Source organism: Triturus cristatus, chromosome 3_2 (genome assembly GCF_964204655.1).
Source record: "Triturus cristatus chromosome 3_2, aTriCri1.1, whole genome shotgun sequence".
NCBI classification, from domain to species: Eukaryota; Metazoa; Chordata; class Amphibia; order Caudata; family Salamandridae; genus Triturus; species Triturus cristatus.
In genome coordinates, this window is record NC_140584.1 from 773400016 (window position 1) to 773415148 (window position 15133).

General features: G+C 43.2%; 1 protein-coding gene across 3 annotated transcripts in view; it reads right to left on the reverse strand.

The window, feature by feature from the left end:
* PIKFYVE (phosphoinositide kinase, FYVE-type zinc finger containing) overlaps positions 1 to 15133 on the reverse strand; it is a 2037960-nt gene that overhangs the window by 1850088 nt on the left and 172739 nt on the right. For all 3 annotated transcript variants that reach the window (XM_085648834.1, XM_085648836.1, XM_085648835.1), the window contains 2 exons: positions 6805 to 6986; positions 5612 to 5791 (listed from right to left, as the gene is read on the reverse strand). In XM_085648834.1, the coding sequence (XP_085504960.1) occupies positions 5612 to 5791; positions 6805 to 6976 (352 nt within the window). In that variant the 5' untranslated portion in view covers positions 6977 to 6986. The remainder of the gene's footprint in view (positions 1 to 5611; positions 5792 to 6804; positions 6987 to 15133) is intronic.

Below are 15133 nucleotides of genomic sequence, written 5' to 3' on the forward strand. Positions count from 1 at the left end.
TAGCCGGAGCACATACAGTAGTCTCCTCCATAATCACCTCTCTTTGGATATTTTCTCTCTTCGTAATTTCAAGCACTTCATGTTGTATTCTAAAGAAGGACCTTAGAGATGGTGAAACTCTTAATTTTTTTTCTAAAGGATTACTTTTTTGCTTTTTCCTCCCAAGTTTCGTGCCCCTACTTTTAACCTGGTAGGTTTGAAAAGCTGTGCTAGTTGTGGAGACCGACTCAGTAGTTAAGCTTTTGGAACCTTCTACTTGTTGGTTACTCGTCTTTCCTCTGTCTTTTGCCTTTTCTGCTCCCAGGGAGGCTCCTTGCTTCTTTTTAGGTCGAGGACTACCGGTCTGCCGAAGGCAGAACCGGAAGTCCGGAGATCTTATGTTTCTGAGAGTGGCTATTTAGCCCGCCTCTCTTTTTGCCTCTCCTCCATTGGCTGGCTTCCCAAACGGAGGCCAGCCATTGGAGGAGAGAGCCATCCCTCCAAATAAGCTCCGTCTTTTTCAGATTCGGGGGCGTGTTCCGTGCTGTTCTTTCCACTTTTTAGCCACGCCCTTTTTAGAACAGCAGGAACACGCCCCGGAATCCGAAAAAGTTTAGAAGCTTCTATCCGCCATTTGTTTGCTATCGTCTGGCCGCGAGGATCTTCTTGCTGTTGTGCGTCGAGGACCCGCACTCCGCACCGAGGCAGACAAAGAGGCCTGTGCTTGCGACATGCCAGCTGTTACTTCAACACATGTGAACAAAAAACACAACGCCTTAGGTTGGTGCAAGATGCAAAAACGTTAAGCTCATTTGAAGGCCAGGAAGGAAGGTACGGAGGAAGCGGAGGGGGCGGCAAGCGTTCCAAAAGGCACCTCTCGCGGGAGACAAAAAATGCTTATAAAAACACGTGGGTCTTGGGGGGTCAGGGCACAGGCGCGGCAGAAAAGGAAGCTTTTATTAACAACACATCTTCTCTGTGCGAAGCTTCAACCCGTGCGTTTCGTTCTCTCTTCTCTAACAGTTCACCTTTTAGGTGTCTGCCCAGGACTGAGCAACGTTTATCTATTTTTAAAGATTCACACGGGGGTGGGGGGTGGGGGAAATAAGCAGAAAGATTAACAGCAGCACCCAGTCTGAAAGGAGCGCGTGCCACCAATTTCACATTTTTGCGAGCTCCCTGGCCCAGTTTAAGATATTGATTCCTTAGGGAGTCACAGCACTAAGTTGCGGTGTGAGCTTCTTTTCAAGGGTTGTATTTTGTATTGGAGACGGGAAATCCAATTCACTGCAGCCCTGCAAACCCATGTCCTAACTCTAAAGATGGAGGTTGCGCATGGCAAAACACGAATGAACCAAAGGCGTGGCAACCATGACTTGGTCTCTATTCCAAGAAAGAAAGAAAAATGTGCCTATGCATCTTGTTTGATAGTAAAAGACCTCCCTTGTTGAGGTGCAAAAGCCCTCTCTCGCCCCTGGGCACCAGGGCCACGACACCTGCTGGTTTCTTACAATAACTGATGCGCCGAGATATACAAAAGGCCAGAGGTCAAAACAATATGGTGCACAGATGTCCACGTGTCAAGCCAGCAGCGGGCGAGGGCGACCACAGCCCTAGTTTAGTTTGTATTTGCATTAGCCAACTGGCTTTTGTACATCCATAATGTACAACATACACACATTTTGGAAACTGTTAAATGATTAGAAGAAAAAGTTAAAAAAAAATAACAAGAGAGGGCTGCAGAAGAAAAAAGAAATGGCATATGAATAAAAAGAAAAATTCCATTTGCAGCTGACTCCGCTGTCTTTGCAGATCTAAGGATGAGGTATTTTGGTCAAATCCTCAGTTAGGAGTTCAAAAGATTCCGCAGTTTCAGACCAAGCATCCCAGATAAATAAATGGTCACTGTGTTTCTGTCAGTTGAAAAGGGCATTGTCACTCACTAACTCACTCTTTCACTACCTCACTGTCTATCTACTTCACTCTCTCTCACTACATAACTCTATACATCACTACTCCCCTCTATCTATATCACTACCTCACTATCTCACTACTTCTCTCTCTAAAAAGATCACTACCTCACTCTCTCACTACCTCACTCTCTATATAACAACTTCACTCTCTCTCTAACTCACTACATCACTCACTCTCTATCTCTCTACCTCACTCTTTCTATCTCACTAACTCACTTTCACTGTCTCTTTCACTACCTCTCTCTATCTCACTACATTACAACACCACTCTGCTTACATCTCACTACCTCACAACATCCCTCTCCCTCACTACATCACTGTTTCACTACCTCACTCTTTCTCACTACATAACTCTCTCTACCTCACTACTCCACTCTATCTCACTACCTCACTATCTCACAACTATTCTCTCAAAACATCACTACCTCACTCTCTAGCTCACAACCTCACAACTTCACTCTCTCTCACTCACTACCTCAATCACTCTCTATCTCACTACCTCACTCTTTCTATCTCACTAACTCACTTTCACTCTCTCTTTCATTACCTCTCTCTCTATCTCACTACATCACTCTATGCTTATATATCACTGCCTCACAACATCCCTCTCCCTCACTACTTCACTCTTTCACTACCTCACTCTCTCTATCTCACTACCTCACTCTCTCTATCTCACTACCTCACTCTCTATCTCACTACCTCACTCTCTATCTACCTCACTCTCTCTCACTACCTCACTCTATTTCAATACCTCACTCTCTCTCTCTATCTCACTACCTCACTCTCTCTCTGCTAATGCAATAGGTATCACATATGCAAAAAAAAAGCTAATGCCAATAGAAATGACAATGCCATTTATTTAGGGATACAAAAATGATAAAAAAATAATGAGCAATACCAATTGCTCTACCTATAAAATTGCCGAGACCATTACATTGCAAATGCTTGTTCTGTTTGTTACCCTCCCTCACTGGGGCACCAGAATGCTCAAGGCTCCCTCTCACCTGTGACGACATCTAAACCTGTGCAGCTTGAGGGCCCTCAGACCCCAGCGACTCCAGCAGTTGTTCTGACCCCGCCTCCAGAAACAACCCCCCTACAGCGACATGCGCTGGAGGGGCCGAAACAGCAGAAAACACATACTCGCCAGACGCCGGAACAGCCTTCTCCTCCAGTCGCCGCCCCCCCCCCCCCCCCTGAAGAACTGGCTGATGCTGACTGCCGCTGCCTCCTCCGTTGACCCGGAGGAGCCCGCGAACCGCTGCTCTGCGGCTCCTCCTAAGCTCCGAGGTGGCCTCGCACCAGAGCGGCAGACAGTAGGAACAGAGAGCACCAACAAAGCCCACACATCCCCGGGAGACCTTCAACAGGAAAAAATGTTACGGGACAGACGAGCGACGCTCCTGGGTGTACGCGGCTGCTCACGTTGCAGACGCCATGTTCTCCCCCTCAAAAGGCAACACTGTTTTAACACTGTGTACTATTAGAATGTCTTCTTGTTATAATGAGAAACTTTCCAATCTTATAAGTAGGCTTTAGTAATTTTATTGTAGTAGGTAAAAGTATTTACATAAAGGTGCAACACCCCACCAGAAGACGTTGATTCTCGATTAGACCTTTCTCCTTAAAAGCTTACGACAACCTTCAACAGAATATATGCACACATTCCAACTTCCATCACGCACTCCAGAGAAACTTCACAACTAGACTATAATAAAGTGTGTACAAAATCACAGAAGGCAGGACATAAAACACTCCACAATGCATAATACATTAGCACCCTAACATTCTCCCTCTTTTGTATGCTGCTCCTCAGAGAGGTAAGTTACTTCCTTTGACTATGTGTAAGGATTATGTATGGGAATTTGTTGGTATTGATATTTTATCAACAGAAATGTTTGTATTTTGTGTTTAAGTGAATAGGTTTTCAACTTATGAAATTGTACAGGTCTGGTTAATTGATAGGAATATAGAAATGTACCAGGGATTGTCACCTCAGAATGAAGACCTATGAAGAGGCTGTGGGCATGTAAATTCTAACCAGTAGACAATGAAGATTATTTCCATATCTTCTAATTAAAATATTTAAAAACATCAAATTCTTCATTCCTCTCACTGACTTTTGTTATGTTTCCAACTTTAATTACACTTTGGAACGAACTTCCTCTTGAACTTCGACTCACGGACAACTACACGGCGTGTAGGAAAAAACTAAAAACGCATCTTTTCCCCAATGATTAAAAACTAAAAACGCATCTTTTTCCCAACGACTGACTAATCACCTAGGAACCATTCCCTTGAACCCCCTCATTTAGGATGTGTCTCCTTAGCACCGTGATAACTTTATGGATGAATGTTGCACTCTATAAATAAGTAAATGTGTTGTGTAGTTCCTATAAAACCGCTATAGGATCTGAGCGTTTAGGCAACATACGCTGTAGGATTGGTGTCAGACTGATTCTAGACACCCTCACCAGGTATGTTGACCTGTGTACCAGCTCGTTCACAGTGCTACTTGACCTGTGTACCAGCTAGCTCACAGTGTCACCAGAAACTCCTCTTATCAAGGAGAGAATAGTTCTTGGTAACTATCGAACATGACAACCCTGATCCCCAAGGACCGTGGAAATAGTTCACTACTTTTTGCTCAGTCACTCGTGCTCACTTAGTCTCGGAGAGATACACAGAATAAACGGTATGGACGTTTTCAATAAGCCTTTATTGAACAGTCGTTATTCTATTGTAAAATAGATGTGCTGAACCAACCATCAGACAGTAACAGATATAAATGATTAGAAGCACTAAGAAAGTAAAAGGCTGGTAGATTTCTACCATTTTGCTATATTCATGAATACAAGCAAGTATATAAAATACAGGACAATAAAATGCATAGTCCTACGATGCTACCCTAACTAGATGTTCCCAAGTGTACCTAGCATGTATGTAGGTGTTAAGCCAAGAGTCCCTCTAGGATAAAGTCAACCCCATTACCTGAAGTGAGAGACTGTGGGACCCCGTCTTGGTCTCGAGTTGGACACCCCACAAGGGATGTTATACCACAGCGAGCTAGAGTATCTGCATGCAGGAACCTCAGTATTTCGCGTCAGTGTCAGCAGGGAAATCCTGAGCTCCTCTACTTGTCTCAGCAAGATGTGATGTTTATATACCCAAAGGTCTCCCCGGGGTTCTACCTTGCTGTGTCACTTGTCGGACTTGGGATGATGTTGGGAATGAACTTTATACATAGGTATTATACATGAGATGGTAGTCCTGCTAAGTTTCCAAGAATCCTCATGCATAATATATGAGGCTTTTACCAGGGAAAATCCTGCGTTCTGTGTTCAGTGTTGTATCTAGGTAAAAAGTCAGTCCCTAAGAACCTTAATGTGTGTAATGTAGGGAAGAATATAGGTGAAGGGTTAGGATGTTACCCGAGCCTATATTGGGGTACCTATACGGAATATAACAGATGTTTTCCTTGTTTCACTTGCTAAAGGGCCAATATTTAAGGATCTGTGTATATGCAGCTGACACAATAAACAGTCAGGACAGTGAATATTAGTGAAGGCAACAGCAATACCAAAATCATTTAGTTTTAGTGTGCAAAGCATTCCTGGTGCTTATACAAGATTAAACTGTCCAACTGAACATTGTCTTACCGGAGGTGCTGGAGGACCTTCGCATCAGATCCCCGTCTAGTTGTTTTCTGTATAGAACTGGAAACCTCACTGACTGTGCCCTTGGGGAATTCAAAGGGCTGGCCCACTTCTCCCTCAGAGCTGGCTGATCACCTTGTCCAACTTCTGCTCTGTCCAGAGTGGAAGCAGGCCTACCATCGTCTGCAAGGTGCAATAAAGAAGAATCCCAAAAGTTAATCAATTTAAATATTTACTTGGGACAACACCCCATTTGGAACACCATCTAAAATGCAGACAGAAAATAGAATGCAGAGTTTGAAGTATTCTATTTTTGTATACAAACTGCATGTTCACCCTTAGGCTTACACACAAAATAGAATTAGCATTTGCAAGACTCTTAGCAAAGACAGGTTTTAACGACTTTTTGGAAGGCCATATGTGATGTGATTATATGTAATGGCAATAGCACAGTTTCACTGGATGAGGCAAAAAAGCCTTTCTTTCAGGTATTTTCTTTTTGCAATAGATTCCTACTAAATTACATCTCTCTCATTGGAACTACTGGTCTATATTCGAGGTTTCATTTTTATAACGCACAAACTAAGTTTGCCCACTTCCCCTAACTAAGTTTAGGCATTTGAATTTGATGTGGCTGACTTCAAAATGCCTACTGAGCTAGGTTTTAAAATTCCCAATTTCTAAAGTACGTAGCATCACTTTCGGTCAACAAAGGACAAAGATTTAACTTATGACCGGTATAAACAAAAAAACATTAACAACACTGGTAGTTCATGATTCTTTTGATACCGTGTGACCGTTCATGGTTCTCAGGTTTTCTAGTTTATTTGATGTGGGAGTAGCTCATCCAGTCCATAGTTGTTCTTTGGATTCTGGTACTTTAAGCTTGAAATTATACCAGGATGAATACAACCACAAAAATCAGAATACAAAAATTGCATAAATCCTTGTCATAATGAGTTACTGATGCATGGTGCTGGAAACCTGAGACCCCCTCAGTTTGGTAACAATGTAAAAACTGTCTAACCTCACTCATAATTGCATAAGGAGTTTAACGTATCATTTCCTGGGGTGTAGATCGCTACCATAAAGTCAAGGGGTAATTATGCAACAGATAACGTAAAATGGAGACATTAAGTATGGAATTTAAAATGAAACTATAAAGCCAGCTATTGATCTTCAGGACATGATCTTACCTTTAGTGAAGCGAAAGAGATTCACAAATGAGCTGTAAGCGGATTTGAAGGGCGGGTCCTCTTGATCTGGAGTCAATGGTTTGAAATGGGTCAGGTGGGAAGGGCTGCTTGGGGTTCGAGGCAGTTCACTCACAAAATCCAATGTTGGGGAAGGTTTATCATCTGCAGCCATTTCATGAGACCTATGATAGGCAAACCAAGTTGGTAGCAATACAGTCAAAATGGGAGATCAGAAGGAATATAACAATTGAAAAATAATCAAGGTCGGTGGCAGCAGCAAACAACTAATGAAAACTAAGGTTCATCATAGAATGAATAACAATGAAAAAAATCTTTGTAAAACTTCCAAGTTGTAAATAAAAGCATCAGATTCCAAGTTCTACATATGTTTTCTGATCTCATACATATAATGCACCCTCAATCATGGGCAAAACTGCCGAGGTTTGCACTTAATAGTTATGGCCTAGAAGTATGCCAGAGAATGTATTGTGAAATAGAGACTGCAAACCCAGCGAAGATTTATGGGTGGTAACCGCTAACCCCTAGCAAGCTTTATGGGACAATGCTAGCTCTTTCCTAGGGCATGGGATTCTGAAAGCAGGCCTGCAGACCCCAAGAGACCTAACACAGGTCCATGAAATTTTCCACTGTTTGTTGTCCATTTTCATAAATCTTGCCACGGGTTTGCAAACCCTACAATAGGATCCATGAACCCTAAAAAACTAGCAGGAAAAAAGGGCCTGGATAAAATAGGTTAGCTGCTTTTGAGGGGGTTGGCAATAAGACCTTACAGGCAATCGTCATTGCAAATGACCTCAAAAGCTCACTGGGGGGAAAAACAGTTGAAATGCAGTTATGATTATGAATTAAAACCAAACCACGCCTGAAATTCAAACATCCTCACCAGAATGTTTGAATTTCAGTGGTTTTGAGTTTGAGTTGCTGGTGGAGGGGTAAAACCCCACTCAAGCAGAAACCACAATCCTAGTCAGGGTGAAGTCACACGCAAAATTCAAATTGACCTGTGCTCAATCTCCTGGTAGCTTGGCACAGAACAGCCAGGCCTAACTTAGAAGCAATGTATAAAGTATTTGTGCAACACACTTCAAACAGTAAAATAGTTTAATAAATAAAACAAGATCAAAACAACAAAACTCCAATCAGTAGGACTGTAGATAAGCAGTTTTAAATATTGGACCCTTCTATCCTGGAGGCTCTAGTCAGGAGGTCAGCCAACTTGCCCTTGGAGTCACTCTAGGTTCCTGGGTTCAACAGGTGCATGTCCTGTCCTTCTCACCCAGACAAGAGGGCAACAGGTCAGCACAGAAGGGCAAAAGGTCAGCACAGAGGGTAGCAGTCTTTAAGAGCAGCAGTGTGGCAGAATGGCAGTACTTCTTCCTGGCAAAGTATCTACAGGTTCAGAAGTGTACTGAAGGGTTAGTGTCTGAGGTTCAATATTTATACCTGGGCCTTGTGTTGAAGTGGGTGGAGCATCTAGAGGTTTCCCTTTAAAATCCACAGGCTTCTTGTCTTCCTTTGCCTGCTTCCAGGCTATTTAAATGGGGTATGTAGCCCTTTGTATGGAGGCAGAACACAGCCAATCAAGTGTAGGTAGAGCTGTGTCCAGTCTGTGCTCCCCTCCTGCCAGTAATGGCCCATCGAGGCACACCTAAGCTATCTATTCTGTGTGGCTGTCTAGAAGGAATACACAAAGCCAAACTTTCAGCTACACCCACTGATGAGGTCAACAGACAGGCAGCAAGGGAGGGAGTGTCAAAGAGCCCACTAGACACCAGGGAGTTCTTTTTTATTGCTACAAGATGTGGGGGTTGCCTGCATCACCCACCCAAACTTCGGGCCTAGCCTCCACCTCCAATACGACCCCAACACTCTTTCAACCTCCAGGGACTAAAGCTCTTCATGGCAAAAAAGGAACTTTTAGATTTATTTTTTTACATATGTTATGTTAAAAATGTTTCTAAAGCGCATGAATACCCATAGGTGTCTTGGTGCTGTTTGAGTGGCGGTCAGGTGAGGGTAGTAGGTGCTGAGAGTAATTATGCACCTAAGAATTGAAAAGCCAGGTTTTTATTAGCTTCCTGAAATCCAACAATGTTGGAGCTGCCTTGAAGTTTATAGGTAAACTGTTCCACAGGGCAGGGGCTTTGGTGGTAAAACAACTGCCTCCCCATTTTTGTCTCTTGTACCTGGAGCAGGGCATTGTCATGGCATTTTTAGAGCGAAGTTCTCTATTAAGAACACACCATGAAAGAGATTGTTTTAAATAGCAAGGGCCTTCATCGTGCAGGGCTTTGAAAGTAAGGCATAATGCCTTAAATTTGATACGGTTTGCAACCGTCAGCCAATGCAATTCCTTGATGGCAAATGAAACTAGTGGAATTTAGGCAAGTTGAAAACAAGCCTGGCTGCCGCATTCTGTACACTCTGAAGTTTCTACATATGTTGTTTTTGAAGTTTGACAAGAAGACTATTGCAGTAATCCAATTTCGATAAGATCAATAAAGAGACAACTGTTTTTTTGGTGGTCATGGGGATAAATGGTAGAATCTTTTTAATGATCCTTTGGGTGTTAAAGCTGGCCAAGATGTCCGAGCTGATGTGTTTATTAAAACTTAAATTGTCGTCTATTATTACACCCAGATTTCTTGCTTTATGTACAGGAGTGGGAAGAGTTCCCATCTCTGTTGGCCAGCATGGTGGGTTCCAAAAATAGGGGTTGTTGCCAAAGAGTATAACCTTGGTTTTCTCAACATTTAGCTTGAGATAGTGAGTTTCCATCCAGCCACTAACTGCTCTCATACAAGTTATAACTGGGAGGAAGTAGCATCTATGTTGTTCGAGGCTGCCACCACAATTTGGGTGTCGTCTACATAAGACGTAGGGGAAAAACCAAAAGATCTAATCTGAGGGGCAAGTTCTGAAACATAAATATTAAAAAGCAGAGGACTCAAAGATGATCCTTGTGGAACCCCACAAGGGAGTAAAAAGGAACCGGAAGAAAAATTCTCCAACATAACTGAATGGTTTCTATTTGTCAGGAATGATTGGTGTAGAGGCAGTGCTTTGTCGGCAATGCCTAATTTACTGAGACGGTTGACAAGAGTGACATGGTCAACCGTATCAAAGGCCGCTGACAAGTCCAAAAGGATAAGTGCTGCAGAGCCCCCTTTATCCAGGATAGTTCTTAGCTCATCCGTTGTTTTTATTAGAGCCGTCTCTGTGCTGTGTTCGGCCCTAAAGCCGAACTGAGAAGAATACAACAGATGATTATCCTAATTAAATTTTGATAATTGTGTGTTTATCAGTTTCTCCACCAATTTGGCCAGAAAAGGTAACCTGGAGATGGGACGGTAATTGGCTGGGTTATTCGAGTCTAAATTTGCGGCAGGATGGAAGCTCTTTTCCAAGATCAGGAAAAATACCTGTGCTGTACATGCCATTAAAGATGTCAGCTAAAGGTGTTGCAATAAGGTCTGGAATTTGTTTTAGTACCGAAGGAGGGCATGGGTCAAATGGTGATCCTGACTTCGTGGAATTAATTAGCTTTAAGAAAGTGGTGACTGTGAATTGTTTAAGTCTAGCAGAAAAACAAATGTTATCTACATCAAGGACGTTTATGTAGCCTTTGCTAAATGAAAGGTCACTGGAGATAGAAAATGTGCTATATATTAATTCCACTTTGTGGCGGAAATATGAGGCAATTTCTTTACAAAAAGATTGACTGATGTTATTACTTTTCGTCTCAGGGAGCTTAGTCAATTTGTTTATGACCAGGAAGAGTTCTTTGGCCGAATTGTTGGAAGCTTCTATTTGCTGAGTGAAAAAAGATGATTTGTTTTGGATAATAGCTACTTTGTAATCGGCCACAGCCTTTTTATATATTATTTTATCAGCGGTGCTGTATTTTAGCCTCCAAGCCCTTTCTAGTTTCCTGCAATTTGGTTTTTGGAGCCGGAGAGCATCCGAATACCACGGTGCAGATTTTTTAAACTTTATTTCTGTTGGTACCTTTTTTTGGGACCGCTTTTGAGATGACCATGTTTAGCCAATTGGAGTACGCCTCTGAGGCTTCATTTGGGTCTGATCGCAGAGTACATGTGGCTTGTCCTAGATGTTGTTCTAAGGTGTCGAAATTGGTTTTGGACCACTGATACGAAGGTAACTGGCTAATGTCACGTTCCCTATTTTGAAAGGGAGGCTGGACTGTCAGTTGGAATAGTACCGCTTTATGGTCAGACCATGTGAGGTGCAGAATATCTTTGACCAAAATAGAATTATTGTTAGAAAAAATTGCATCCAACGTATGTCCTCCATTATGAGTAGGCTGATGGACTAGTTGAGGGAGATTAAAGGAATTCATAATCTCCAAAATAGCTTCTGTATCTTTATCCTCCTTACAGTCTAAGTGGAAATTAATATCTCCAAGTACTGTATAATCGTTCTTGCATGCTCCCCCCTCTACTAGTGAATGAACTGATTGGAGAAACTTATATCTAGTACTTGGAGGGCGGTAGATAAGAAGGCCATTCAGAGAATAATTATTAGTGATGTCAATCTTAAAGGATAATAGTTCGCAGTCTGCATTTGGTAAGGGGTCAATTTTAATTTTCAACTAATTTCTATAGATTATCCCCAAGCCGCCTCCCCTATTACCCCCTCTGTCTATTCTCATCATTGAGTACCCTTGAGGAGTAGGAATCCGTAAGTCGGGACTAGAATGGTCATTAGCCCAAGTTTCAGTAATAAAAAGAACATCAAGATGTTCGTTCACGATGAACTCTGCTACTTCAAAGGCATGCTTTCCCAAAGACCGTGCATTGACTAAAGCCAGTTGATATTTGCTGCTGGGAGGAAGATTAATATGGGTAGCAGAGTTGGGTTAAGTCACGATATTGTCCTTCTATGCTGAATAGCTGCACTTTTCAGACTCAGTTGAGCTGCCACCTGGGAAACCTACCAAATTTTAGCCAGACATTTCTGAAAACTAAACATCGGAGGCAGTGCAAGAGAGTGTTCCTTGTGTGGATCCCCCTGACATATTCTTACACACAATTCCCTCCAGATCTCAAACTTCGAGTAAATTTGCACATTTTCCTTATATTTCTGCGATGTAAACTTCTGAAAACCTCAGGGATCTACAGCAATCCTACCACCATGCATTTCGCCACTTACCCTGATAAAAATGTTACACCGCTTGTGTTTACTATGCCTAGTGTTTATGATACAAAAGGCCCCACAACGCAGTGTGGATATATCACAAATAGGTGTAGCTCCAGTGTTAGGATTCCCTGTGTGGCCGCTGAGCCTGGGTCCAAACAAACCCAGACATTTCTGAAAACTAGACAATGGGGGAATCCACGGTAGTGTGCCTCGCATGGATCCCATACCATTTTTCTACCCGCAATGCTGTGCAAATCTCAAACGTTGACTGCAATCGCACAATCTTCATGCATGTCTGTGACATAAACTTCCAGAAATCTCAGAGATCCACAAAATTTCTACCAACCAGCGTTTTCCCACTTCGCCCGATAAAAATGCTACCTCACTTGTGTGGCTGGGCCTAGTGCACGTGACACCCCACATCAAACCAAGTTCAATAGGAGCCTTGCGGAGTGATTGTCACTGACCTTTGTTTCATATGTGCCTGACCACAGATTCCAGAACTTTCCCTCACAGAAACATGCGGAAAATGTATTTCTTTAGTCACCGTTTGAGGCTTGCAAGGGCCTCTGAGTAAGAAAACCCTTTGAGAGCCACACGTCACCCCACCCTGGATTCCCCCGTTGTTTAGGTTATAAAAATGTATAGGATTGCTAGGCTTCCCTAGGTGTAGGCTGAGCTAAGGTCCAAAATCTACAGCTAGCCTCACAGCAAAAAAGGGTCAATTTACAGTAAAAGAAATGTGATGTGCCCATGTGGTGTTTTGGGGCCTTTCTTGCCTGTTGCAGGCACTAGCCCTACCCACACAAGTGAGGTACCATTTTTTAATCAGGACACGTGGGGGAATGCTGGGTGGTAGAGAATTTGTGGTTCCCCACACATTTCAAAAGTTTTCCTCACAGAATTGTGAGGAAAATGTGTGTTTTTAGTCAAACCTTGCAGTTTGCAAGGGCTTTTGGGTAGGAAACCTGGTGATAGCCACACATGGCACCCCATCTTGGATTCCCCTGGGCATCTAGTTTTAAAAAATGTGAAGGTTTGCTAGGATTTCCTAGGTGCCGGATGACCCTTGGCCCAAAATCTACAGCTAGCCGCACTGCAAAAACAAGGCTACATTTTCAGTGGAATAATGTGATGTGTCCATGTTGCGTTTTGGGGCCTTTCCTGTCTCAGGCACTAGGCCTACCCACACAGGTGAGGTACTATTTTTATTGGGAGACGTGGGGGGTGACAGCTGGTAGGAAATTTGTGGCTCTGCAGATTCCAGAACTTGCCATCACAGAAATTTTTTAATCAGGACACGTGGGGGAATGCTGGGTGGTAGAGAATTTGTGGTTCCCCACACATTTCAAAAGTTTTCCTCACAGAATTGTGAGGAAAATGTGTGTTTTTAGTCAAACCTTGCAGTTTGCAAGGGCTTTTGGGTAGGAAACCTGGTGATAGCCACACATGGCACCCCATCTTGGATTCCCCTGGGCATCTAGTTTTAAAAAATGTGCAGCTTTACTAGGTTTCGCTAGGAGCCGGCTGAGCTCAAAAGCCGCAACTAGCCATAATGAAAAACAAGCATTGCAAAGCCAATAGGTTTCACCTAAGGGTGAGCTATTGGCTTTGACAAGGTTTTTTTAGCCATGTTGTACACCATTGTGGCTGCTGTTCAGCATGGCTAAAAGTTAGTGGCATGGAGTGGGGTAGAGTGAAATGGGGTTGATTCACTTTTTTAGTGAAAATGATAGCAACCAAAAAACACAGTTTTAAGGGTTAACATACAAAGAGTACAACCGTGAAGTGGGCTAAAACGGAGTCCCAATCAAAAAGGTAAGAACCAGATTTAGGTGCCATTAAGGAACCACAATGAGAGTTGGGAGATAAAGATTGATCAGGCCCTTAAGTAAACTCATGACAACAGGGATGGCTGATCTGGTAGACAAAGGAAAGCAGATAAGGCATCTAAATAACCCTTCACAGTGCCAATGGCACATCCCCTTTGATCAAGAGAAATCACAAATTGCAGCACTTGAGATCATTTGGACTGCAAGGGATCCACACTGTTTTTTGCACACAATGCAACAAAGTTGTCTGATCTGCTAGAATAAGCTGACTTAGTGGAGGGGCGATGCGTAGCCAAGATGACATCAACCACTTCCAGTGACAGATGGAAGGAGGCCAGTTGTCCCATCTCAATTACACGTTGGTCTGGGCGAGTGAGGTGCATGACTATCTCCTGTCTGGGAGAGAAGGTCCAATCTGAGTGGAAGGCAAAGCAGGAAACATATTAAGAAGGGCAGAAGGTCTGCATACCACACACTTCAGTCAATCTGGGGCAATGATAATAAATTGGGCCCAGTCTTGGTGAATCTTCATCAACATCAGGGGAATCAAGGCGACTGAAATACATCCCCAAAGGCACCCCACAATAGATACTGCTAGCACTGAGCATTTTCCATGGAGGTGAATAAGTCCATCTGAGGAGTGTCCCACTAGGCGAAGATGTCTTGGACTAAATATGACTGAGGACGCCACCCAAGATCGGTAAGATACTGTCAGCTCATGCTGTTGGCTCCGACGCGGAGAGATCCCAATAGGTGATTGGGATTGAGCCAGATTCCTTGGCAGTTGATATGAAGAACCAGCTGTTCCGGAGACCTGAGGCCCCTGTCAGAACCCCTTTTAAAGGGACTTGGGGCAAACAGGAGTCACTGGGACCAGCAATGGGGACTTCGGCCTTCCACTCTTGACGTCTTGGGGGCAACCTACTATGGGCCCTGACCAACTGAGCTAAGTACCTCTTCAAAACTTGATTTTCAGTGATAGCGCGGGTCGAGCAGTCCAAGGCTTCTCTGGAGTAAGGTGAATACAGGGAGTTAACACAGGCTCACAACTCAAAGTACGTGCAGCAGCAATAAATGATTGTCCAACCAAATACTTGTTTTTATGAAAAAATAAAGTCGTATTTTATTCTACCACTAACACAAAGGGAAATAGGACATTCACAAACAACTTCCACAGTTCCCCGAGATCAGGGCTCTAGTGTTTCTTTAGGTGGTTCCCGGAGTTCTATTCTGTCCTTGCTCAAACGATCGTGGTTACTTCCTATTCACTATAGGTGACATTCAGGTGAAACCTCACAAGTAGTACAAGTCTTAGG